This window comes from Maylandia zebra, linkage group LG5 (genome assembly GCF_041146795.1).
Source record: "Maylandia zebra isolate NMK-2024a linkage group LG5, Mzebra_GT3a, whole genome shotgun sequence".
Lineage (NCBI taxonomy): Eukaryota > Metazoa > Chordata > Actinopteri > Cichliformes > Cichlidae > Maylandia > Maylandia zebra.
This window is the reverse complement of record NC_135171.1, coordinates 35,993,198-36,020,469: the sequence shown is the minus strand read 5'-3', so window position 1 is coordinate 36,020,469 and position 27,272 is coordinate 35,993,198. Positions and strand designations below refer to the sequence as shown.

General features: G+C 40.0%; 1 protein-coding gene across 2 annotated transcripts; it reads left to right on the top strand.

The window, feature by feature from the left end:
- The first annotated feature begins 1,527 nt into the window (after positions 1 to 1,527).
- On the top strand, positions 1,528 to 27,177 carry cers5 (ceramide synthase 5). 2 transcript variants are annotated; one of them, XM_012918182.5, is made up of 10 exons: positions 1,529 to 1,877; positions 11,145 to 11,250; positions 12,456 to 12,586; positions 12,930 to 12,987; positions 13,132 to 13,182; positions 14,837 to 14,929; positions 21,395 to 21,523; positions 22,362 to 22,468; positions 23,353 to 23,509; positions 26,291 to 27,177. In XM_012918182.5, the coding sequence occupies exons 1-10, from the start codon at positions 1,705 to 1,707 to the stop codon at positions 26,453 to 26,455; spliced, it is 1,170 nt and encodes a 389-aa protein (XP_012773636.2). In that variant the 5' UTR covers positions 1,529 to 1,704; the 3' UTR covers positions 26,456 to 27,177. The 2 variants fall into 2 exon arrangements, with proteins under 2 accessions (XP_076740405.1, XP_012773636.2); XM_076884290.1 differs by lacking the exon at positions 14,837 to 14,929 and having other exon boundaries at positions 1,528 to 1,877.
- The last annotated feature ends 95 nt before the right edge of the window (positions 27,178 to 27,272 follow it).

Genomic DNA, 27,272 nt, shown 5'->3' with positions numbered 1-27,272 from the left:
TTAAATGTTTTTCAGCTGTGTCGCTCATTTATGTGAGTGGACTGTAAAGTTACATCATGAGGCACTTCTTTAAAACTGGACTCCCTAGCTGAAATCCCTTGCATAGTTATTGAGTCAACTGGCCTGTGAGATATCTAATAATAACTCTCTCCAAAGGAGCAAATGGTCATCTATAATTAGACGGGGCTACAGCCACCTCATACTCTGCAGAACAAGACAATACCATACCATTGTACTGCAGTGGAAATCCCAAAAATGTGTGTCATTTTAAAATTTTGTTTTATTTTAATAAACAGACACGAGGGTTTTACAATGAATTTCTGGCTAAGATGTTGCATAAAGTTGCTTGAGAATTTATAGTTGCAATACACCCACTGACCACTTGGGAGAGCAATCGCATCAATCACAAACTCATCGCTTAATCTGGTGGCTTTTTCTAAACTATCCGTGAGGCGCTACCAGTTGAGATAACCAAAAACAGGGATTCCTGAGAAGGAGCTATTAAAGCTCACAAGTTGTATGAGCACAACTCTGATATGCAGCTGTGCGTCTTAAAGTCAGGCTCTAGAAATTAAAGTGAAAGGATACGAATGCCATGCGTTCACACACATGTGCCCATCCCTTCAGCGAGGGAGGAGGGACTTGCTTCACTTCCTCAATTCTGCTCGGCAAGCAATATGAGTCAAGTTAGAGATAAAATCCAGGAACCTGCATTTGAAATTAAGTGAGTGGTTTATGCCAGCAAATTTAAAATGTCACTAATGAGAGGAGGGGGAAAAAAATCGTAATTCCTGTCTCTTCTGTCACACCAAGCCTCTGCACATCCTCCTTCACTGAATCCACGAACCTCCTATCTGGCAGCTTAATCTTCAACATATTTTCTCCATTATATTCACTATCCGTCCTCTGCACATGTCCAAACGATCTCAGCCTAATCTCTCTAGCATTATCTGCAAAACCTTTTAACCATAGCTGTTCCTCTGATATACTCATTTCTAATTTCCCAACAAAAATGTGAACATTTTCAGCTCTGTTACCTCCCATCTTTTTGTCAGTGTCACCTTCTCCTAACCATAAATCATAGAATGTGTCATTAATGTATTAAGTGTAGTATACTTCACTACCTGTGCTCCTTGAAGCTTCACATGTATTCTGTCTTGCTTCTACTAACTTTGATTTTCTTCTCTCCAGAGCATACCTCCACTCTTAACTCTCAAAATTAAAAAGGTCACTAATGAAAAGACAGTCTTAATTCCTGTCTGTGAAAACAGTTAATGTTCAGATGTGAGGATCGCTTCATAGTTTGCCTTTAAAAATATAAAGTTAGCAATCCCCAGCTATACAAGGAAGTAACAAAATTATTATGGCCACAATTCTAACTTAGTCAAATATTAATTAAAAAAAGAAAAGAAAAAAAGACGAGTGACAAATAATTTAAATGAGTGAACGATATTTTTAACGCTTTCTTACGTGAAATGTTATACCGTTATGTAGTCATGAATCTTATTCTGAAAACCCCCACCGGAAGCGTAGCTAGTTTTGCGGTAATTTTATCACTTTTGCGTAAAGTTGAGTGTGGCAGTCGGCATACAGAAGTAGCCCGGTGGGGGGGCAGAGCAGGCATCCAACAAGTTTCACGCATCTTTTCTTTGAGCCAAGAAATACTTTGCTCCAAACCGCGCGGGCACAGGGACGCGGGAAAATATGGCTGGTCTTTCAGCCTGGTTTTGGAACGAGAGGTTCTGGCTCCCTCACAACGTAACCTGGGCGGATCTAGAGAACCCAGCTCCCGGGGTGGAGTATCCTAAAGCCGGACACTTGTTTACCGCCTTACCGCTAGCTTTGGGAATTTTCGTCGTAAGGATACTCTTTGAAAGGTTCGTATTTACCGCTCATGGCGTTATTTCTTCTTTAAAAGGGGGAGAGGGGGAATCTCCAAAAGTTAATTTTAACGGATGCTGTGCCCATCAGCAGGAAGATGTGTAAGCTAGCAGTGGGAGGACCACTCTCTTTAAATCACGGGTTCCCAACTTTTCTCACGCCAAACAGCCATTTCGTTATAGTCAGTGACTCAGCCTCCAAACTGCTGTCTCAACTGCATTTTTATTTTGTAGTTTCTTGTCCTTTTTCACTTCAAATTTAAGGTTAAACATGATCAAAGAAGGCTAACACGGTGGGGAGTTTACTAATGGTGATTTTGCCGGAACACTCCCTTGTCAAAAATAACATCTCAGGTGAAGCTTGTTTAGTAATCAGAGTGTGCGTTTTTAGTTGTCTTGTGGGGGTAAAGAAGAATATGTAGCTATCGCACTGCTAGTCCGCTACTTCATATCAAACCGGCACATCCTCTCGTCACATAGTATATGATTAGGAGCCATCCGTAAAACGGTTGGGTTGTGCTTTTGTTCATTCTGCATAATTGAAGAAGGGACACGCAGTGTTTCGTACCTTTGGATAGTAGCCAGCTGCAGGCCCTGCCACACAACTAAATGTCTTGAAGGCATTTGACTCTGTCACTGCACAACAATGAGTTTCATTATTTGTTTTTATAGTTGAGATATTCTTGTCTTGAGATATCTGATCTTCTTCCTCAAGTGCAGGTTTACTGCTTTAATTGTGATTTATTTATTGTTTTTTAAAAGATAGCATGTGGCATTTCCATGGCAGGTGTTGGCTGTTACAGGTGGGGGATAAATGTACCGACCTCTTTAGAAGATCTCAGTTGCTTAATTTCAACCGTTTCTGTGTGATTTAGCCTGTCTGTCTGGAAAATGAGCGATAGAGGGGATGTTGAAGATTAAATTTGAAAAACTCTTTCCAGACCTTGTAAAGAAAATGAATCAGTCACTGGTTTCCCACCTGAGTTGCCGCCACAATGGCTGACAGACCTGAGTGATAACAGGAAAACCACAGAGTCAGTTTTGAGCTGTGCTACGGACTGACCTGATAGGGCGGTTTCACAAATGTCAACTTGTTGTTTGATTGAAAGTTTTGATGAAGGGTTTGTTTAGAAGTCGATGTGTTGGGAAAGGTTTTGTCTGCTTATCAGTTTTTCAAGCTTGACAAACCAGTCGTGGAGGTGTGCGTAGTGCATTGCTTCAGTGAAATGGCATGAAGCTGAGCTCAGATAAAGCCCTAAATTCATGTTTTAGAAACTCATTAGCTAGGATTATTTAACACTTGTGTTATTTCATTTCTTCATTTAAAAAATAAAAATCCTGTTTCTCTCAATGTAGAAGATGTAGGATGTCAGCTTGTGGAGAAATATCACAGGTGTGATCTAGTACTTTGATATTTCTGAGGAAGTAATGAACAAAGAAACTGTACAGTTATCTGGTCGGTGTGGGATAACATGTTTCTGGCAGCGCTTCTCCTACTTTCACTGTGCAGGGAGAAGAGGATAAAGCTCACAGTGCTTGTACACAGTATATGGAACAGCTGTTTGGCCTCGGTGTTGCATATGTATGTGAACATGTATGACTGCTTGTTTGTCCTTTTTCTGCTCTAATCCTAGAGGTTACTTTCGAGTGCTCCCTTATTTCCCAGGGGGTCACCACAGCAGATGGATCTGCATGTTTGATTTGGCACAGATTTTTGTGCCAGATGCCCTTCCTGACACAACCCTCCCATTTATCTGGGCTTGGGACCAGTGGTGTACTAGCATGTGACCCCCTGAGGCTGGATTGGTGTCTCCTCCCAGTCAGAAACTGGGCAACTTTCATGTCTGAGGCACATGTGCTAACCTCTATAATTAACCTATTTTATGTAAAACATTACTTGTATATAGATGCTTTGTTAAAAAAAAAAAAAAGGTTTATGGAACAAAAAAGTTGTTCAAATATGCTGGAGTTTTAACCTCTTTGGACAACAGAAATTTGCCACAAAGTTTGTTTTGTTTTTTTTTTTCATAGTGTATGTAGGTCTGCTCAATTATGATAAAAGCAATAATCACAATTACTTTGGAAAGACATTAATCGTTCAACATGATTGTTCTGTTATTTTACACAAAAGTAATCTTTTCATCCCAATTATGTTATAATTCGAAGTAAAATTTGTAATTGAATTGCAAAAGTCAAATTAAACACCCCGGCTTAAATATATGTGCAGTTTTTGGTTTTGCACCAATAATGAACCACCTCAAAATATCAGGTGTTCACAGGAAGCGCTGAAAGCAGGCAATTGTTTCTGGATGTGTTTGTCCAGAACCTTGCACTACGTCATGCATCCCTAGTTTCTTTTGGTCAGCTGTTGCACATGCTGCTGCTTTTATTTGCTCAATAAATGAACAGTGCCAGTTCTTTTGTGACACAGAACCACAAGACAAGCGTTGTATATTAAAGGATAATGCGCAAAATAAAAAAAAAAATCCTTAAATAATCTTAAAAGATTGAACAAAAAACTTTAATTGTATCATTCTGTAAGTTTTATTCAGATGATTGTCTTTAGGTAATTTAAAGGACCCGTATTTCTCAAGAAATTTCCACAAGGTTAAGAGTTCATCCATGTGTTTTTACAGCAGGCCTAAGCCCCGGGAAGATTAAGCAAATCTGTCCCCTGACATCAAAAGCATGACGGTCTGAAATTCCCTCTGAACATCGCCTTTGCAAAAATGAACACCAGCGTCCAGGCTCTGGGGCTGCTTCGCCCTGATATGTGTAGGCAAAAACTTTGAATAGTCAATGTGTATCAATGCTACACAATATTATGCAAGTTCCTGTAACTCAAACCAGTACTGCTACCCCTAGCAGAGAGATTATTTTAAGGGTAAAACTTTCTCTTGAAAAACTTAAACCTTGGTTCTTTGGGGGAAAATGCAGGTAGCGTCACAACAAACAACAAACAGATGCTGACGCCAAGAACTACACCTCTGCTGGTGCACATGACATATAGAAACACACAGGAAAGAAGGGAATCTTCTTAACAGGACAGCCAGGACAGACGGACGATTATAATATGAGCTATTTCTGTTAGTATTAGGTAAGTACTATTGCTACTCAGGGGTGAGTTTACACTTTACACTTCGAGGGACATCTCGAAACAAAGTGTTCAACTTTGGCTGGTTAAATTTTGACGTAGTCAAGTGCCTGTAAATAAGGAGCAATCAGATATTGGAGGTGGTGAAGGGGAGCTGCTGAGCTGTTCGATAAGAAGCACATGGCACTGAGCCACCTGTCTCAGGTGCCAAAGCTGCTACTCAGGCCCTCTCTGATGAGAAGGTGTCCTCCGACAGCCTCGTGCAAGGTGATGTTATCAGAGAGCATTTACTGCGTGACTGTCTCATTCATTTATTAATCAGAAGGGGAAAAAAAGCACATCACAGCTTTAGTTCCTACTCTGCTAAAGGAAATAAAGCTTGTCGCATGCACAGCACTGCACTCACACATGGTTCACACACAGGTTCAGTACACTTATGTCACTGTTGGAGAGTAGGCTCAATTTTTCTTATCATTTCAAGGAGTTACTCAGCCTAATCCAACCAAAAAAACAACACGCCAGTAGGCTTACGTTATGATTGTTATTTCAGCATGCGCTGGATAGCTCAAAATACTAATAAACCCAATCACCTTAGCTGTTGTTGCCATGCAAAAGAGGGAAATAATAGGTGGAAGTCTTAGCAAATTTAGCTCTGTGTAGGTGGATCTTAGAACAAAGCATGGTGCCATAGTTAATTTCAGATCTCAGAATTTAAAACTGATCTAACTTAAGCTACAAATTGTGTTTTGTTTTTTCTTTTAACACTTTATAGATTAGCATCAGAAACCCCTCAGGATCTGTGGTAATAAACCTCGTTCTTGTTCCAGCATGTATAAGTCCTACTGTTTTATCAGACAATATTATTTGATAACATCCTCTAACGATTAGATAACGTATCAAAATCTTACATTTCACCTTCTACTGTTACTGTCTTCAAAGCATATGCCTTTGTCCTCGAAAAGCTAGGTTCACTCATGACATTATTTGCAGGATTTGTCTTTTGCCTCCAGGCAGTGCCTCACTCTGACTAACCCAGTAACAGCCCCCCCACCCCCGTTCTGGACCAGTTCATTCTTGTTCGATCGTAATCATCGTTTTGCCACTGGAGCTTATTTTCTAGATGTGAGCAGGCAGGCAGTTTTGCGTGTGCAAGCCATTGTAGGCCATGTCATGAGTTGTTAACAGTGTCAAAACTACAACCTGAGATGTATATAGGATAATAATTAGCCAAACCTGGTTTCCTAATCTGCTGCGGTACCTTTGGTCTGTGTCCTCATAAACTCTGTTATTCTATATTCTCTGTTCGTCTCCTTGTTGAGAGTTCAATGTCCTGACTACATAATCTAACCTTGTCTCTTCCCAAAGTCATGCTTCCATGTTAAGTCATTTGTGTTTCAAAACACATGCTGTAAAATCAATTCAAATGAAGGCCACAATTGCGTCGAATACTCTGCTATAATTAGCCTGTGCTTCAGCCTCCGCTCTGGCACTGGAAGGTTTACCAGCGTCAAGGTGGTACGTAGATCAGTGCTCTTCCCTTCACAGCTGTTCAGTACAGAGACCACACCAAGCCTGTCTCCTGGTAACAGGCCTTGTGTTGGTTAGGTCGTCAGTTTCTGAGAAGAAACAGGCATGTTTTGTGACATTTAACATAAATAGGTTAGCTTACACATGTTGCTGCTTTCCTCTCCCACTGCCGTTGTCTGACGACCAGCTCTGCAGGCTCAGACTTGAATGAATATTTGTTAATTCATGCTTTCCTTTATCATAAATTTAAGGACCAGTTGCGCCCAGAACAACCTTGTGGTTGTTGCTTGTGTCTGTGACACGTCAACTCGCGTTTTGAGTGTGCAGCCATTTAATAGAGATTGCAAGAGAGCTAATGTAGGCACTTAACTCTGGCATCAGTTAAGAGCTGCACACTTTGTCGCATTCAGCACCGTGCAACCTCTGAGCTTTTATTTGATCAAAATGCCAAACACTGATCCTTGCATGTTGCCTTTACTTTAAAGTGTTTTATGCTCACGGTGCACTGTAAAACATGGACTGCCTTGAGTAATGTTTAACAACATCGTGCCACATGGAACTCCTCTATCAAACTTCTCTGCAGAAGTAGGTGTACTTTGGATTTAGTTTTTTTTCTTTTGCACCAGTATGTTACAGTCATCATGCCACTCCAGTTCACTCTCAGTATTATGTTCAGTTTGTGAAGCGAAACTCAAATGACATTTAAAACCACCTATTTTTATTTTTATTATAGAGCCACATGTGGCTCTAAAATATGTCTTTATTTTCTTTGAACTTTATGAAGAGGGGTTAAATACACTGTCTACTTTGTATGATGTTGTATAAGTTATATAACCAAGCTACCTTGAAACGGCATACTTGTCATTGCTCTTGTGATTTTTAGCACAAGGAGAACAAAGTACTGAGAGGTAATTGTCTTTCTTACGGGGAAGGAGACAAAAAAACAGGGAGGACTAGAAGCTTGAGTGGTTTCATGTTAGACAAAAGACATTGATTTTTAGATTTGTGAGAACTTTTTCTTCTCTCTTTTGCGTTACTCATAAAGCAACACAAAGGCACTCAGGCTATTTTGTGATGAATTGCAGTTTCCCACCACTCTGTACACCACCAGCACAATAGAAGTTTAAACATGTAGAGGATTTTACTGCAATTCAGTCTGGTTTGCTATTGCTAAACTTGGACTTACAAAACCTATTTGTATACCAGAGATTTATGTTTTAATCTTAATGGATCTATATTATCAAACCTAAACCTTCTTGCATACTGGATAGAGTAAAGATAAGACCTGAGTGCATATCGAATTATAAAGCATTATAAATCCTGGATCTTAATTGGTCAAATGGGCAGGAGGTTAGGGTAACCCTAACCCCATATTGATGTATGCATGCATGAAAGTCTGTACACCTCTGCAACATAACGATCAACAGTGATATACAGCAGCATAAACTCAGTTATTTTTATTTACATAAATAACAAATGATATTGCAAGTGTCTGATTATATTTACCTAGCATGCCACTATCCTGCTCTACATTTTTGTTCTTAGACTCTCTTGAGGTAGCTTTGCATGATTAAAAGTTCAAAATAATCCCTATATATCTTACTCTTGATCTTAGAGCAGTTCCTCAGGTTATCCTGTCTGAAACAAAACATGTTAACTTTCTTGCCTCCCTTTAAAGCAGTTACTCTAAAACTTTTTCTGGCGACCTCACAAGTTTATTAATTTAAAAACGTTACATTTTGTTAAATAAAAGCAGGCAAACTCACATTTTCTTTAGGAAAAAAACAGTCATTCAGACCCACCTAAACCACATCTTTAAGCCAGCTGTTTTCTGATTGGCAGCCACCCATAAACGCAACAGTTCTGTGAGATGATCTAAGATGCCCTCTCACTGACATCATAAAGACCCAGCAGTAGAAGAAAACTTTCTAAGTGACAGCTTTTAGAGCTTTTGGCTTTGCACATATGCTGACCTCTTTATTTGAAATTTTGGCCATGTTTAATATGTCCATCTATTTGAAATATTTGACAGACAATGAGAAAAAGTAATAGATCCCATTTTTAAAATATTTTCTAAAAGAAGGAAATTGGCTTAAATTTGTCAAGTTTACCTGTTTCTGAGCCCCATTCACTCAGTTTCATTTTTATTTATAAATTTTTTTATTTTTTTATTTTTTTTAAAGACAAGAATGTCAATCTCATTGATAGGGTAACACAATCATTGCCAAAGTAACAGTGGGAGGACACAGTCGTGTCCAGAACTTCTGGAGCTAATATTAAATACTACTGCATCATGTGCGATTGCTTCCCCAGTGACCATCTCCCCAGAAAATGGGATGCTCTGGAAAATCAGTGCATGTGACTCGTGTTTAAGCTTTTATTCATGTTTCTCATTTGCTCCATGTGCACAGTTTATAGGGTTAGTAATACAATATCTTCCTGGAAAAAAAATACCAGAGTCTTGTGAAATAAATCTAGAGTATTAAAGTTATACCAAAACAAATATTTAAACTTTCTTTTATCGCTTACTGACTACATTTTTTCCAAACCTCCTTCAATACTCTAAGTTTACTCGAAGGAAAGTTCAGCAGTTTACCTCAAACCGCAGTATCTTAAAGTTGTGTTTGTGGGACATGATATTTCAGACTTTGTGACACTGTGATGATTTACAGAATACCACTGGCATGAACTGTATCTTGTGTTTTTGTGCAGCTACACTAGGGCACCGGCTGTAGACGTTAATTGTCTCCTTAACAACAGGCTGAAGTGACTCACAGCTCTCGTACAATAAATACATGAATATGCTTATGTACATAGAGATTTGAATCTGAAGCTTCCTTACATAAGCTTGTAACATCACTACGTGTAGGCCAGAAGAAGCAGCTTAGGAAATGACTGTGGCAACACACTCACTGCTACATTGTCTTCAGTGGAATGTTTTTTGCTTCCTTTTTTCTGTATTACAGAAGAAAATCCATGTTTGCAAATCACAGGATTGTTCTGGTGTAATTTGTAGCAGTCTAGATTTAAGCTCGTCAGTAATACAGTTTAAACACATAGTTTAAGGCCATTGTTTCTGCTGCACAATCTGGACAAGTATCAGAATTTGACCTTTGCGGCTACTAGACTGTGCAGCTGTTGATTTAAAGTTGCACTAGGTGAGTGTAGCACTGTCCACCTGCCATACCACATACTGTGTGACAAGTCAGAACAATGGAAGTGCAGTAAGCACAGCTCTCACTACAGAGAGGAGGAGCAGGATAAGAAAGTAATGCAGGATGTTTCCTGTGGGGAAAGCACCGAATCATGCGCAGCGTGGTTGAGAGATGAATGATTGGTCTACCACATAGACGGTATTAAAAAAAAAAAAAAAAAAAAAAAGGGACGTAGCTTCAGGATCTGAAAAATAAAGTGAGGACCACAGGGGTGATGCAGGCCACTGCAAAAAGTCTTCCATTCCTATAGAAGGCTGTGGGGAAAAAGGACTTCTCACCTCTGGAAACACTTTTGTGATGAGTTTGTAGTTTCAGTCACTGGCCACCCCTCCACCAAGATGGCAACAGTTAAAATGTTCAGGTTATAAAAGTCCAAACTCATTTACTGTTTACAACTTGAGCCAAGATGATTAAAAAAGAGAGCGTTCAGACATCAAGGTCTCTCTAACAGAAGTAAAACTCAGGGTTTTGTAGCGTAACTTGTGGAATGATTATCAATTGCCTACAGGTGCCTTTGTTTCCGGATTGCTGAGGTGCTCACCGCACTCATATCACTCTCTGTCACTCCTCGTTTGCTATCACCGGACCTGTCTTTAGCCCATCTGCACCCACAAAATTCCCACAGTAGAACAGGCCGCTGGGGGCCTGGTTACACTTGCAGGATGAGCATGTCTGCACAAATGATAAAACCTGTAGGTTGATACCAATATACTACCATAGGTAGGTATCACCTTACAGCATGTATCTGTCACGCTCTAATGGATAATCTGCATATTACAGCCTGCACAGAACAGTAATCAGCCAGCATAAAAAAACAAGTGGCCTGTGAAATTGTTTGTGATTACAGGCAGTAATACATTTAAACCTGCTCTCAGCATATGACACTGTGAACTGTTTGCCTTGCCTGTTGAGCCACAGCATGTCTTTAGCATTTAGACAGACATTTGTGGTTTCTTTCCTCGCTAAAAGTGCCAGTTGAGTCATAATGCAGAACAGATCTGCAGGCAGGGATCACACAGGCTCAGAATGCCCATCCCAGAGTCTGCGTGGGCTAAATAGAGAATTTGTTTGTAAATTATTTTTGAATATATTCAAACCTACCGTGGACCTGAAGCTGTATGTGGGGAAAACAAGCTGACCCAAATAAATCGATGCCTGACTGCTGTGCATTGTATGTTTGCCAAACTTGCTGTCTACAACAAAGACACTCTAGACTGAAACTCTTACTTGAAAAAGAAAATGTACAAATTTCACAGATTACATACTGTGTTTCTCCGTATTAAACCACGAAGAAAGATGCTGCCTGACAAAGGATTGAGAGATACTTAAAAATCCTGCCAGAATTGGCCATGTATGTCTCATCTGAAATAGCTTGTGTGCATGCCTTAGCAACAGAAAGTGACTTTCCATCTCTCATCGCTGTCACAGATTTATTGCCGGTCCCTGTGCCCGAAGTCTCCACATTCATCAGGGTGCTGGAAGAAGAGCTCAGCCCAATGCAGTGCTGGAAAAAGTGTTTACATCCATCACAAAGGTTTGCATGACTTATTTCACTCTATTAAACATTTTGGTGCACAAGCATCAGTGCTCTTTGATATTATGCCTGAGTTCATTCATGTTATCTGTCAAATCAAGACGAACACGGCACTTGTGTTAATATTAAAAGTGCCTCGAGACACAAAATCCACTGAATTAAGATTTAACTCAAACATAATACAGTCATGTTTGCCTGGTTTTATGGCATTTCTGTGTGGTGGGGTGTGTTAAAGACTTCAGAAAAATCCTCTTTTCTCGCATGTGATTGCTACTGGTATTCTGCCCAAAGAAACTGCTGACATAAACATCAGCTTTTACTCTGTTTATTCATTAAGTGTTGATTCATTAAAAGCTCTGTTTAGACTGTGCTTATGTTAGAATTTTATTCTTATTCTTACATATTTTTTTTTGTCATCACTAATTGGTTATTTTCACCCAAATAAATGAAAATAAGAAAAGGTCGTCGTTTTGATATAAGTAAGTGCTTATGCGAAAAGAAAGAATGTTTGCACTCGAGATTGGAACTTAAAAGGTCTTATAGTAAGCACATACGATTTAGTAGGTACGCTGAGAAGTAACTCTGATCTATATCACTTTTATTTCTTTGTAACCTTATTGCTGTGGCCCTTACACAATAGTCGCAGTTTCTCTTGTAACCTGTTGGAAAAATTAATTGCCCAATCCTGGAATTAAAGAAACGGTTGCTGTTGTAACTATTTCATGCGTAGTTGGAAAACATGTTAAAATGATCAGCTTTTTTTTTTCTATACCATATGTTCGCAAATTATGTGCTATCATGATGTAAATTCCAATAGTGACAATTTTATTGTACACTCAACAAAGCCAATACAATACCTGTCTGTCATCAGATGCAGTTAAGCGGAAATATTTCTCCAGCATTTTTGTTTCCCTTTCTGTAAATAACACCACAGGCAGACAGTGCAGAACTGTCGATCGGTGCAGTTAAACTCCACCTGATCATATAGCAACTTTTCCCTACTAGGTCTTACAACTTCTGACAACTTTTTAAATATCTAATAACTTTATATGATCTCAGTTTGATAAGAAGTCTCAAAATTTTAACCTCAAATTGTTGTTTATTAACAAAGCAATAATACACAGGCTGGATTTCTAAAATAACCAAGCATATTTTATTTCCCTCGGGTTTCCAGTTTATTTATTTTGTCTTTGTTCTCATGACAGAATCCAGACTCTCGCCATCTGGATGGCCTGTCCAAGCAGCTGGACTGGGAGGTGCGAAAGGTCCAGCGTTGGTTCAGACACCGCAGGAACCAAGACAAACCCAGTACACACACTAAGTTCTGCGAGAGCATGTAGGTTAACTCCTATTGTGCTCACCTTTAACCTCTCTGCAGGCTCAAGTAAACTGTGGATTTGTTTTTGTGTTGATGACGTGTGATGGTGTGCGTATGTCCCAGTAGTTTATTTGTTTGTTTGTTTGTTTTTTAAATTTGGTTATTTGATAAGATCTTTTTATTTGCCTGGTCCTTCAAGGTCTTTTTCTTGTTTTGACTTGGATTAAATTAACATTTAGATTCAGGATCAGTTTACGCTGGAGTAGGAGTAGAGACCATGCACTCTAATTCTCAGCATTATTTTACACTTGTTGTTCTGTGGTTTTTGGTTAAAATGGTCAATTTCTTCTCCTACTTCTAGGTGGAGATTTACATTTTATTTGTGTATATTTACATATGGGTTCCAGTTTCTGTGGCAGGTGAGCGCACCCACAAATGAAGCTTTGATACTGTGACAACAGTTTTGTTACCAATGTTATTTGATATTTGTTAGAAGTCGGTGTATTTAATGGTATTGGCAATGTTTGGTTAAATAATGTGCTTTTGTCTTTACTTATTTTTAGTCCCCTTGGATGTGGGATACACGGCATTGTTGGTACGGTTACCCCTACCAGGTATGTTGTATCTCTAATAATTCCTTAAAGTCCATTAAACAAGCAGTGTTAACCATAACAGTCATTCCCAAATTGAAGCAACCAAATGAAGAATAAACTATTGATTTCTTGGTGATTGGACTGTACTCAGTGTTCTGTGAAAAGCTGTACTAAATAAACTGATGCACAGAAAGCCATGTGCAGATAAGTAGCTAATGTTGACTTTTTTTTTTCCCCTGTCCGACTGTCACTGCAGAAGCATTATCAGTATCTGTTTGTTCTTACTTCACTTCCTGATCTTCGGTACACAATAATGTGTCATAAAAACCAGCCTGACTACTATTTATAGCTCACAGACATTGCTTTCCTGTTGATAGCCCTATATTATGCTGAGATTAAAGCTAATAGTAATTCAGTTCAATTCAGTTTTATTTATACAGCACCAAATCACAACAACAGTCGCCTCAAGGCACTTTATATTGTAAGGTAGACCCTACAATAATACATACAGAGAATAACAATCATATGATCCCCTATGAGCAAGCACTTTGGCAACAGTGGGAAGGAAAAACTCCCTTTTAACAGGAAGGATGCTATACTATAATCTTCTGTTCTTGTTGGCTGGCCTGATTTTTAAAAAATTCTGAAATATTTTAAATGTACTGAATGAACCTCACAAGTTTTACAGGCACTGATGTGTTGATTGTCATTTAAGAAAAGTGAAGGACATTTGTCATACACTTTTTATCATATCATATGTGCGTCAGGCTTTTATTGAACAACATCAAATACAAGAAATTGAATGCGTGACACTTTTTTTATGCTTTACTTCTCAGGTACTTTTATCACACATGTTTGTAACAGAATTTATCAGTCACCACCAAATTTATTTTAATAAACTAAATCTAGCATTGAATTGTAGTTTTTAATATGAGAAGAATTTTTAGTTAACTCTCATAAAAATAACCGAAACACTGTTGTAAAGTTACTATGATAAAATAAAAAATGTGCAGAAAATGTGGTTTAAGTTTGTTATCGCAACCTGTCTAATCAGGCAAATCTGCATTGAGATATTGACTTTGAGTCAGATCCCATCAAAAGTGCTTTGATTAAATTGAGTTACCTTTTTCTGAACTTCCAAGTAATGCTCCCCTAACAGACAGCCTTCATGAAGCAGTAAGTAAAACGATTAATAATGAAGCTGAACAAGTTAAAAGAATAAATAAGTGGAATATGTAAGCTCAAAACAAGAAAGATAAGAAATAATGACAAAATACAAAAATTTTGGTTTGCACTATGACTGGCAGGAAGCGGTTCACTGGAAAGCACAGCCTCATGCAATATTGGTAAAATGGCCTGTATTTATATAGCGCTTTACTAGTCCCTAAGGACCCCAAAGCGCTTTACATATCCAGTCATCCACCCATTCACACACACATTCACACACTGGTGATGGCAAGCTACATTGTAGCCACAGCCATATATTGCAACATTATGACATCATTCTGATTCACTAGGCAAAGATCACGTTGTGCACTGCGATGTTTTGCAACACTCCAACAAGTGGTGACAGCGTGTCGGTCTCTAGGAGAGTTTTAAAACCGGCACTTTAAAATAAGTGAAAGTCATTCAAACCTTCCTCCTGCTTTCTCTCTCTCTCTCTCTCTTCCCTTAGGCCATGACTCCAGGTCTTTATCACTACTATGTGACAGAACTGGCCTTCTACTGGTCGCTCATGTTCTCCCAGTTTACCGACATTAAAAGGAAGGTGAGGGGAACACTGATCACGTGTTTGCTAGATCAAATCGCAACAGATACTCCACAGCTGCAACTTTCCGTTAAACATTGGTCAATAAGTCTTTTGTTCCTTATTTGGCAGAGAAAATGAGAATGGGTGTGTATGTGATGCAGGGTTTTTCACATCTATGCACATAACATTAAACCTTAATTTTGACTTTGATTTATTAACCGAAAAACCAAAACAAAAAACAATATAACACATGTGACTTACAGTCACATGTGTTATATTGTTTTGGGAGGGGGAAGGGTGAAGCCGATGCTGCTCAGTCTGGATTCCTCGCATTTTCAGCACCAGGGCGCCCACTGTCATGTGATTGCAGGCTATAGCGGGCCTAAGTCTGTTAGAAGGATAGAAGTTCCACAGAAACGCAGCATATGAGAGGTTGTTTGTTACAGCTGTTGGCGCTTTCCTTTAATGTCTTAATTTTTTCTTTCTTTCTATGCAACAAATGCCTGGCAAGTGTTTTAATTAAGCAGCTTCCAAATTTCCTAACCTGTTAATTTAATTAACCATATTTGCTTCTACTCAGGTGATTGCTTCACCGCCAGATTTTTTTCATCCTTCGCTCTATTTTTGCTTTGTGTAAGAAAAATATTGTGTGAATATTTACATTAAAGGATTTTCCAAACAGGTAAAAGGGACTTTACAGATTAAAGGTTTTAGGGCCTGTCAGAACAATCTGCGATAACAGTTTAATGTCCCACAGGCAGGAGATGTTAGCACTGTATGCTAATGGTATCTGACACACAAATGCTAACTGAGGTTTAACAGACTATCGGTGCATCTGTCTCTCAACCCCTGCAGTCTGCTGCTAAAGCCCAGACGACCTGACTGTCAGATGCATGTTTTCTGCTTTAGCATTAGTCGCGATGCCTCTTTTCAACTGAGATCTGGCTGCACTGTACTGCATACCATCACTGGATCTAAAAGCGGCGTCACGTTGCTTCAGCAGGACCTGGACCTCTTTAGTCATCCAGGGTTTCTGGTTGGAATACACCCGGAGACGTTTGTCCACAGTGACACTGTTGACACAGAAGTTAATATATGAGAGCACTGATGTTGTGTGCTCTTCAAGGTCCTGATGTTCGAACACGCTCCAGTCCGTGTTTTCAAAACAGTCCTGCAGCTGATGTGATGCACCTTCTGGCCAGGTTTTCACAGTTTTTGTGACTGGGGGGGCTCTTCTCCTAATGGGAGTGTATGCAGGGATCAACAGCATGGACATGTGGTAGTAACGTCTTGTTGTAATAGTCTCTAACCTGCAAGTATCTAAAGAATTCATGCTTTGCCAGTCCGTATGTATCTGAGATGGTTTCATAGCTTTGGAATCCCCCATTTGTTGCTAGTGAACAAAAAGAAGTAATTCCTCTCAGAGACCACTGTTTAAAGGTCCCATCCAGCCTGGCAGGCACAAACTCCGGGTCATAAGCTATCCAATTCAAGGTCCTAGCCTGTTTTTCTATTTGTAGTTTCCCCACTACCCTGAACCATAGTTTCAGGGTGAACCGGGTCAAATGGTTCAAATCTTTATAAAATTTTTCAGCTTGGTTCTTATTTCCTAAAAGTGACTGTAGTGGGAAGTCTAATTGTGTAATTTCCATATTTTTCCATTTAGCTTCATAGTTTGGGGAGCACCAGTTTACCAGGGGCTTCAGTTGTGCGGCGTAGTAGTAATCTTGTAAGCACGGCAAAGCTCTCCCTCCCTTCTCTTTTTTTAGTTGCAGCGTTTTGTACTGGACCCTCGGTCGTCTGCCGTTCCAGATGAACCGTGAGATCCATCCGTCCCACTCGTCAAATTGTTTTTGGGGTATCTCCAGGGGTAGTGACTGGAAGAGATAGAGGATTCGAGGCAGAACGTTCATTTTAATTATTTCTATTCTATTACTCATATCCAATGGGAGGAGAGACCACCGAGTTAGGTCAGATTTGATCTCTTTGAGACATGTCTTTCGTTAGGTTTACTCCCAAGTATTTTATTGTGGTAGAGTCCCATTTGAAGCTGAATTTCTTTACAGTTTCCGGTCGAGGTGTATAATTGAACGTAAGGGATTGAGTTTTTTGAATATTTAGTTTATAGCCAGAGTAGTGATTGTAGGCTTTTAGTAAGGTCATCAATTGGAACAAACTAGATTCAGGATTTGTAATAAAAAGAAGAACATCATCCGCGAACATACAAGTCTTGTGTTCTTCACCCCTGATCATTATTCCCCCATTAACTCTGTTTTCTTGCTTTTTTTCTTCATTTTTTGGAAACAAACAAACCACAAAGCAACGCATTGAGACATGAAATACGCATTTCCATTTTATTTATGAAAAATGACAACTTTTAGCTGTTAATGTACAAAAACATCTCATTTGTCTCTTTTTAGTAGTCAAGCAGTACTAAGCAGTAATACTGGAAAAGAACATTTGGTATGGCATTTAGCTTCTGCAGTACAGTCACCAAATCCAACTGACGCAAATGATACATATTCCAAAACTATCACCACCGAAGCACTTCAACCTTACAGTACCATCTAAATGCAAAACATGTTGCAGCAGCACAGAGACTTTGAAGCTCAAGGGAGAGCCTTTTTTAGATACCTGCAGATAAGAGAATATATCAGGAAATACGTACAGGGCTTTGAGAGTCTCAGCATTTCCGGTTTCGACAAGTGTCTCCATCTCCAACTCCATCACATCTGATCTTAAGTTCAATTCACAAACCAGAAACAAATCATATAAATAATATATATGTAGTGGCACACGTGGGTATCTGAAGTCATTTCCGGTGCTGTGCTTAAAAAAACGTGAGCTCCACCGTGAGAAAAACGCGTTATTTTCATCTGCATTTCAAAGAGCTGAACAGTTGCGCTGAATGACAGAAATCACAAAGTATTTTAAAAATCCACACGGCTGAAAACTTTCACGTATAGCTCGCTTTAACGTGACCACTCTGCTAGCCGAGTGAAGCTACACGCACATTTACGTTCCCGTCGCTTACCCGCCATCACGGACAGCCTGGTGACAGCACAAACTATAACGGAAGGGTTTTAAAAGTATTCCGTGTCGGTGACAGCAGTGGACGTGCAGGCTCCACGTGATCTCTCCCCGCGTTTCACATCCACGCGGCTAGCGCCGGTGCGTTTGTGTGACGCTGTTGCTAGGCATTCTTTTTAGAAGTGGGCGGGGCTTATAGGCATACTTCAAAGCAACTAAATACTGTCACGTCACAGGACGCACATCATTACAAAGACCTCGAAAACCTATAAATAGGGGTGCTGCTACAGGTACTGTCATTCAGTTGAGTCCATGCATCGGAACCAGACACACGAAGTAAGAGAAAACACTAACACGAAAATGTATTCAGATGACATTAACGCAGCCACTGTGGGTACCCTCGTAGATGGCTTTTTTGATAACCTAAACATGTCGCAGGTGCGATCCATGCTGGCTGGTCGCCCAGATGACTGCACTGTCCAGCTAATGTCTCACATGGCTGCTCAGATGGTGCAGCTCTGCCCGGAGTCAGATCACGGAGCCAGAGAAGGCTTCATAAAAGAACTGATCCAGGTGTTGTTAGGGAGATTTGCACACTGTACGTGCACCCAGTCAGGCAGCCAGCAGGACAATCAGCAGGTCCCACAGACAGAACAACCAGAGAAAAATCTGGAGTCCTCGCTGTCTGTGGAACCTTCACAAATGGCAAACACAGAAGCCTCAGAGGCTGAAAAAGCAGCCGTGGCTTCTGAGGAGCAGAAACCCTCTGCGTCACCTCGAGGTGAAGCAGAGAGAAAAGGGCTCATAAGCGCGGTCCTTCAGGCTGTCCTTTCCCAGGCTGCAAAAAAATCCACAGCCTGCCCATCAGACTCCCTCCACCAGCGCCTTTTAGATCAAATCTGCTCTGAAATAAAAACAGCAGATTTGACTTTATCACCAAAGGCCCTACAAGATCTTGCAAAGGTCATTTTCAAAGACTTTTGCAAGGAAGCGCTCTCCAACCCAAAACACACCTTAACTCTATTGAAATTAGGAGAGCCAACAGTTGACAAACTTTTCATCTCCATCTTCAAGAAACACTTTGTAGTGTCCACACAGAAACTTGAGCCAGAGTCTTCTGAAATCAAAGCTCAGAAGCAGCTTTCAGTTGAAGTCTGTGTGGAAGAACTTGTCAGGCGTGCTTTCAAAAAGGCACGCGTTCTGTATACAGATGACACAGTTTCTGAAATTACAAACCGTTTGTTGAAGAAAATCTGGGCTGATGTCCAACATATCGATTTTCAGCCCTCCTCAAAGTCCTTCAGAACCTTACACAAGGTCATTTACAAATCTCTCCTTAAAGAGTATAAGGACCCCGAGTGTGTCACGATTCTCTTTAATCTCGACCATGAAGTAGGTGAGCAAAGAATCATCGAAACCTTTAAAGAACATCTGATGTCGGCAGCGGCGCCAGCAGGTCGCATCAGAAGGTTCTTCTCATTAATAGGTCGGAGGTTAGCCATCACCCGCAGAGAGTCGCGGGTGTTTCCCCTTTAAAAACAACAATTTGACATTGACTAGCTGGCATCAAAGTGACTCTTAAATTGGCTAACAACAAACAATTCAAACAAGCCAATTTATTTAACATCCAATCGAGTCATTTTAAACACCCCTGGACCGGTTGCGGCAGATGACCGTCCCTCACTGAGCCTGGTTCTGCCGGAAGTTTCTCCCCGTTAAAAGGGAGTTTTTCTTCCCCACTGTCGCCAAGTGCTTGCTCAGAGGGAATTGTCCGATTATTGGGGTCTTGTTTCTAGTCAGTAAATTACTGACTAGAACACTCTAAATTATTGAACAAAAATCAGAAAATCTAATAAAATTCTAAAAGAAAAATCACACTCTGATTTCTGCTTGTTTTCACTGTCTGTTGGACGTGTGTGTGTGTGTGTGTGTGTGTGTCCAAGTCTTGCTGATTGGATGCCACATTTCAGTTTGAGTTTTAACTCTTTACTTGCAGCTGCTCCAGATACTACACTTTACTATATTTACCTTTGGCCTTCTGAGGCCCAGGCTGCAGGAAGTACTATTAACACTTTGTAGTCAATTGTGCACCTTTGACATTACATTGCAACATTTTTGTGGGTTTTCTTGTGTGTCTTCCACATTTCAAACCCCTCAGTTTTATTGTTCAGTCCCTACAACGACCACCACCACTTCTGTTGTGTTTGTTATTTCATTATCTTTTTGAAATATAATGAGATTTGATGTGATTCACAATTTAAAGTTTAATCAGTGACTGCAAGCTACCTGCTTTCTCAGGAAACAAAGCAGCCACAAACCGTCAGTATCACAGTTGGTATTAGGTTTCTTGTTAAAAGCTGTCTTTGGTCTGCACCAAACACATCTGCCGTCACTAATGCCAAACCTGATTACTCAGTTCAGGCGACATTATGCCAGCAGGCCTGGAATTTGCCAGTATGTTGATTGGGAAACTACGGTGGACATCAAAGCTTTTTTTTTTTTCTCTCCGGCCTGGAAACTTCTATTTCAGTTTACAGACAAATACTTTGACACCAACCACTGCAAGAGTTACCTGCTGGTTCTATGATTGAAATGAAGTTTATCTTGGAGATTGCTTTTGGCATTAAATGATTTGTCGTTAAGTTGCATTTTTTTTTCAGGACGGCTGCTTTTGGACAAACTGGCCTTTTCTGAAAGTAGAGTGATTTATGTTCTGTTAATTTGCCAGACATCCTGAAGCATTTTAGTTGTCAGCGCAGTGACATTTAGTTGTTTATTTGCTATTATTTTTCATAGGCGATCACAGCTTAATGTTATTCATGCCCTTCTTTTCCATCGTATATAAAATATGACTGAGGTTTTTGGGTTGCTTTTAGTGTTTATTTTGACTTTCTTCTCTCTAGATTTTCGTGTCTGTGGGAGAGGAAAACTTTAATATGGTCATCTCAGCCTGGCTAACCTGCTATGCAAAGAACAAGAAATATTTTGAGGCAATAATTGTGCAGAACTATTCTAGTACAGTTTAAGGGTAAAAATAGGGCGTTAGAAAGGGGCGTAATAGGTCCACATTCAATGGCTTGACTGTTTGCCCCTTTAGTGTTTACATTTGTTTACTATGTTTCTGATTCATGAGGACATGCGGCATAATCATGTGTTTTGCCTTTGTTGCAAACATTTAAACTTATGGTACTTAGTCTGCTTACAGACATGAAATACAGCTTCAAATACTGACCTAATAAATGTATTGGCTGAAGTTCAAGGGTTGCCAGAGGGACTGTAGTTCAGCCAAAGTGTGGCATTACTGCAGGCACAAAATGAATTCAAAGGTAGTTGAGACAGTTCAGTATGGAAGTGGTAGGCACACAGATGCACATCACAGGAGGACAGTCATAGAGCATATACAGTGCTCTGTATAGTGCTCTGACTTTCCTATTTTCTTTACTTATTTTTTAGGACTTCCTGATCATGTTCATCCATCACCTCGCTACAGTCAGCCTGATCAGCTTTTCTTACGTCAACAACATGGCGCGAGTGGGGAGCCTCGTACTGTGCGTCCACGACGCCTCTGACTTCCTGCTAGAGGTCAGTTACTCACGCTGGTGTCAGTAAGCATTTTTTTTCTTTGCTGTTTTGCATCCTGTACATGTTAATTCCCTGGAAGCTCTTCAAATCGCCACCTGCTGCTGGTTTGGTTTCACTGTCCTGGCAGAATTTAAAAGTTTTATTGTCATATACACAGTAAAATATATTTTCCTGTACAAAGAAATAATTCCTTTGCTGTCACAGTAGATGCCAAACAGAAAAAATGCACATATAAAATAGATGAATAGAATAAATCATTTAAAAGCAATATAAACAATTACAAGGAACTATACTAAGCAGACTAAAAAAATAAAATAAAAATAAAGATATGCAAAATATATACCAAAATACTCTGAGCTGAAATGGCTGTGTACATATTTATGTAATTTATAATGCAAACTGCAATATTTTAGATGAGCTGCGAGCTCCTGTCAATTGAAAGCACATATGACACGCAGCAGGAATTACGATGAAATGGTCAGGACACGTAGAAACTTATTATGGTAAAGGGAGTAAGATACAACTGCCATTGGTAATTGAGCAGCCTTGGTTTTTTCCCAAAGGATATTTATTTATTTATTTATTTTTGCCTGTCCCGTTTGGCTCTTTTGCCATCAGAATTATTGTCTAAAGGCGAAGACAGATGCCCAACGGATTTAAGGATATTTATTGCTTACCAGACTTTTTGCTTATCGCCAGTTGGGTCTCTAAACAATGGAGATGAACTGGAACCAACTTCTGTTTTTGGTAACTTCTTCTTATCTGTGCTGTGATACAGAACAAAACGTATTATAATGCTTTATTTGTGCACTTTGCTTTTGTGTGTGTGTTTCAACAGGCGGCCAAAATGACAAACTATGCCAAGTATCAGCGCTTGTGTGACTTCCTCTTCATCGTCTTTAGTGTGGCATTCTTTATCACACGGCTTGTTATATATCCAATATGGTAAGTACACCAGCAGTGTCAGAATGAATAGCTATAGGTGGTTATAGATTTTAGCTTTTTTCTTTTCATCTACCTGTTGTGCATTGGGAAGGTTATGTTAAACAGCTCTTAAATTTAAAAAACAAAGAAGAAGAAGAGCATAATCTGTTGTCACCTGATTGGCTGTGACATATCTAACAGCTGTCACTCAGAAACACGCAGCCTGCACTTAATCTGCAGTGCTTAAATGTATTGCTGCTGACCTAAGAATAAAGAAAAAAATGCCATGTGCTCCTGTTTAAATAAAATTATAATCTGAAACAGGTAGCAGCACTGTTCTAGATCAGATGAATCCTTTTTCAGGACGTCTTAAAGATTCACTGGCTTTACCTCTGGCCCAGAACACTGAGATCAGTGCTGGTGTTTACATTTAGGGACATGTTTGGATGCCTGCTATTCCTCGGCAGAGACCTGGATGTTGCAGCTCAACTTCCAGAAAGAGAGACAGTCCTACAGACAATAGGGAACCTATCACTGGCAAAAGTAACCTGAGCAGCTATATTCAGTGTCTTGGTGTGGATGAGTGATAAAGCTAGTGTTGCCGCTGCAGCTACCTGGGCTGAAATCTATACCTGTGCTGGGGAGGTGGGTCTGTTGACAACCTGTTGTCACTCAAGTGGATGTAAAGGAAGACATGACCTCACAGACCACTCAAGTGACATTACCGTAGATCTGTGTTACTCGCTTGCATCGCTGCCTTTGGCTTGCAGGTCGGGATTCCACTCTGTATGTTAAAGTAAGACTCGTTTAAAGAGTGCTGCTTAAGCTTATTTTCAGGTCTATTTCTGGGACTATAACATAGCCAGTCTTCACACATACGCCTGTTTATCTCCTCCTTCAAACAGGGTCCTGAACTCTACTATGTTTGAGAGCTGGGCCATAGTCGGGCCGTATCCGTCCTGGTGGCTCTTCAACGTTTTACTTCTGGTCCTCCAAGTGCTGCATATCATCTGGTCCTACCTCATAGCCCGTATAGCCATCAAAGCCATCCTGCGAGGCAAGGTGGGTCACAAGGAGAGTTCAGCTGTCAGGAACTGTTTATTTTGACTAAAGAAAATCTCCAATACAAGCTATTATAATGACAAGATTCACTCATTCACATTCATGGACACTTTATTGTGTACAATTTGTTAGTACCACCCTTTGCCTTCAGAACTGTCTTAATTCTTCATGGCACAGATTCAACAAGGTGCTGAAAACATTTCTCAGAGATTTTGGTTCATGATAGCATGTCAGTATTCCACAATGTTCCACCCCATCCAAAAGGTGCTCTACTGAATTGAGATCCTGGTGACTGTGAAGGTTGTTTGAGTGCAGTGAATTCAATTTTATATTCAAGAAACTGATTTCAGATTACTTAGGTTTTGGGATGCGGTGCGCTGTCCTGCTGGATCACATGATGCTACACTGTAGTCATAAAGAGATGGACATGGTGAGCAACAATACTCAGGTGGTCTGTTGCTTTAAATGCTCAGTTAGTAATAAGGAGTTCAAAGTGTCATTACACAAGCACCATTGTACCATTGATACAGAGCGGGATTGAATAATGCTTTGGTGGTGTGTTCAGGGATGCTCTTCTGGATACATTGGTTCTAACTAGTGGTTATGTGAGTTTTTGTACTCTGTCCATTCTCTTATGTCCTCTGACATCAACAGTGAAGTTTTGCCCACTCACTGGATATTTTCTCTTTCTGAATATTCACTGCAAACCCTATAGATTGTTATCTGGGTAAATCCAAGTAGATCGTCAGTTGCTGTAACAACAATGGCACGTTCAAAGTCATTTAAATCTTTTTTCTTTTTCTTTTTTTTTTAATTCTAATGCTCAGTTTGAGCTTCAGCAGGTTGACTTGACCATGTGTACATGCTGCCATATGATTGGCTGATTAGGTGTTTGCCTTAACAAACAGTCAATGTATGTTTTATATCATGACTTCTGAATGTGTACTTTGCACTATTCCCTGACATTTTCATTTAATTAAAAGCAGGCCAGTCGATAATGAAAATCCTCAAATTGGGCTTTGAATGCAACACGTCAAACCCTTCCTGCACAAGAGGAACACAAAGTGTATTGTCACCTGGTAGAATGATTTTTGTAATGTGGTATGAACACCTGCTAGTTTCACTTCACTACAGTTGACACACCCTGGGCTGGAAGTTTATATTTTTATTACATTTGTGTTTGGTATGTTAGCACACCAAACAGAATGTTTGTCCAAGATGACACCACGGCTATTTTTGGTAACGCCTTTGCTGCCTCTTGTCTTTTTCCCCTCCATCCCTGACTGTGTCTCATTCTCTCTGCAGACGCAGTTTGCTTCCTCTCCCTCTGGAATGAGAGAGGGAGATCCTGTCTTTCTGTCTATCTTTGTCCAATGAGCCCTCCTCCGCTGCTCTCTTGCTTCTCTGCGTCTGCTCTGTCTGCTTGACAACTTCTCTGTGTTTGGCTGTAAGTTTCTGTTCACTCCCTCTGCCGTGATTTCTTTCACAAATCATCCGTCCTATTCGTTTGCATAAAGACTCATAGTAGCTGCAGTAGATTTTGATTAGACAGTCGTTGTACTGAATTTGAAGCCAGCAGTAAGAGGAGAGTAAATGATAAGTAATGTGGTAAAAGTGTTATGAATGTCAGGTATGTCCCACTGTTTCTCATTAGTGAGGACGGTGTCGAAATTGTCCCACAGCACCACCTTGTGGCAAATGTTGTGAGTATAATCCAGTTGTTACACTAACTGCGGTTTCCATTAATATGAAGCATCTTCTCGTAACGCTTTAATTTGTTGTTTATTACTCGCTGTGAGTCAAACTAAAGCGTGAAGCCACGTTCCAAGACCCTGTCCCTACGCCCGCTCACACCATTTGCACATTTATGTGAAAAGTTCCTTTAATTATTTCTTCTTTCAAACAAACTAACTGTAAGTGGAAGTGGGTAGTAAAGCCCTCCACCACCGTGTCTGCATTGATGCAAGTTCACTAACCTCATTTGTCAAAGGTGCAGCATCTTGTTTTGCGTCCAATATGGAGGAAACGTCAGAGTAATAACCAAGATGAGCTTTTGTGGAAGTGTTGTGCACTTGTTGGCCAACAAGACTTTGGACGTGTTTCTGAAAAAGTGCTTTGAAATACATGCATGTTTATTTTTTCTGTAAATGTTAATAAAAAGGAAGAGCTTTTTAGAAATATTGTAAATATATGAATGTAAGTGAAATAGAAGAGACACTTAGTAGTAATATAAATCATCTGAGATGTTGATTAGAAGTTCCTGTTTCCATCAGAAATGGGCGAAGACAAGTTTTCCGCTGTGTTTATGTCCTACCTGGTGTGAAAATGGGTTGCTTACGTCTGATGGTGATGTTTTAATATCAGACAACGATAACCCAGACAAACACAAAATGCACTTTTACGAATGATCATTTCATTCAAAAAATAGCTTTCATCCAAACCTACCTGACCCCAAGTGAAAAAGAAATAAAAATAACAAAGAGAAGAAAGCCAAAATTCACCCACAGCAATGTGAAACTCATTACCAATTATCACAAATGCTTGATTGGTTTTTCCGCTCTTCTGAGGAAGAACTACATTTATTAGGTTTACGGTGTGATTACTTTTTCACATATTGCCATGATGGCTTGGTTAGCATTATAATTTAAAAACTGCAGTGTCCTTGTTAATAAGATGCTAAAGCCATCACCTTCACAAATTACACAGAATGGCCTACTTTCAGTCTGCTGCGGTGTTGGTAATTAATTTTTTAACATTAATGTCATACTCTGCGTCTCCTAGGTGGGCAATGATGTCCGCAGCGACATAGAGAGCAGCTCTGAAGATGAGTTAGCCTCGCCAACACAAGGCTTCAAGACCTCCCCTCATCCCTGTAAGGGAGAAAATGGCACTAATGGCCACTGTGCTTCTGCCAAAGCCCGAGCTCAGAACCACAACAGCTGGTGACGCGGAGCCTGAAGCCCCCTGCCGTTCATCCCCTCGCAGTGTCTTAGAGAGCTTTGTCTTCTGACATTCCTCTGACGCGCAAAGTTCACTCCCACATTCTCTCTCACACACACTCTCACACACACACACACACACACACACACACACACACACACACACACACACACACACACACACACACACACACACACACTACTCTGACAGTGAGTGCACAGAGATTCATGTGTTGGTGAACTGATGATAGACAGACACTGGGTCGTGTGATGAGGCGACACGTAAAAGCTGCAATGAAGTCTGTTGAAGCGAGTGATTTGCATAGCCTTGTTTTTACAAATGTTGGGATTTATCCTGTGCTTGAAGATGTTCTTTGGATTCAAAGTTCTCTCCCAGTTTTATTGGTCAGATGAACTTGTTTGGTTATTTCTAAGGGTTAATTCACAACAGACGGCACAGGTGTGTCACTGCAGACGTAGCAACATTAATGTAATATTACAGCTCTTAAAAGCACGACACCGGCTGTGAGAGACAGTGTGGCTGAACATATCTGCCCTTTGCAGTTCATTGTGAAACGACCCTTTACCGCAATGTTGTGAGAGATTTGTTTTATTGTTTGTTTTGTTTTTTTTTTACTTCCGAGACCAAAACGTTGATGAAATTGTTGGATATCACTGCCTGTAAAGAATTCCAGATATGAGGATAATAATAAAGGTCTGCAACTCCTACTTTAGTACCTAAAAAATGTCTTTCCAAATATATTCTGTTAAGTGTTTCTGCTTGTCTCATCTTATTTGAATCCTATTTCAATATATTACACAAC

Coding starts and splice junctions, on each gene's coding strand:
- cers5 (XM_012918182.5), top strand. CDS start 1,705: ATGGCTGGTCTTTCAGCCTGGTTTTGGAACGAGAGGTTCTGGCTCCCT. Junction 13,183..14,836: donor GGTACGGTTACCCCTACCAG/GTATGTTGTATC, acceptor CTCTTCCCTTAG/GCCATGACTCCAGGTCTTTA. Junction 14,930..21,394: donor TTACCGACATTAAAAGGAAG/GTGAGGGGAACA, acceptor CTTATTTTTTAG/GACTTCCTGATCATGTTCAT.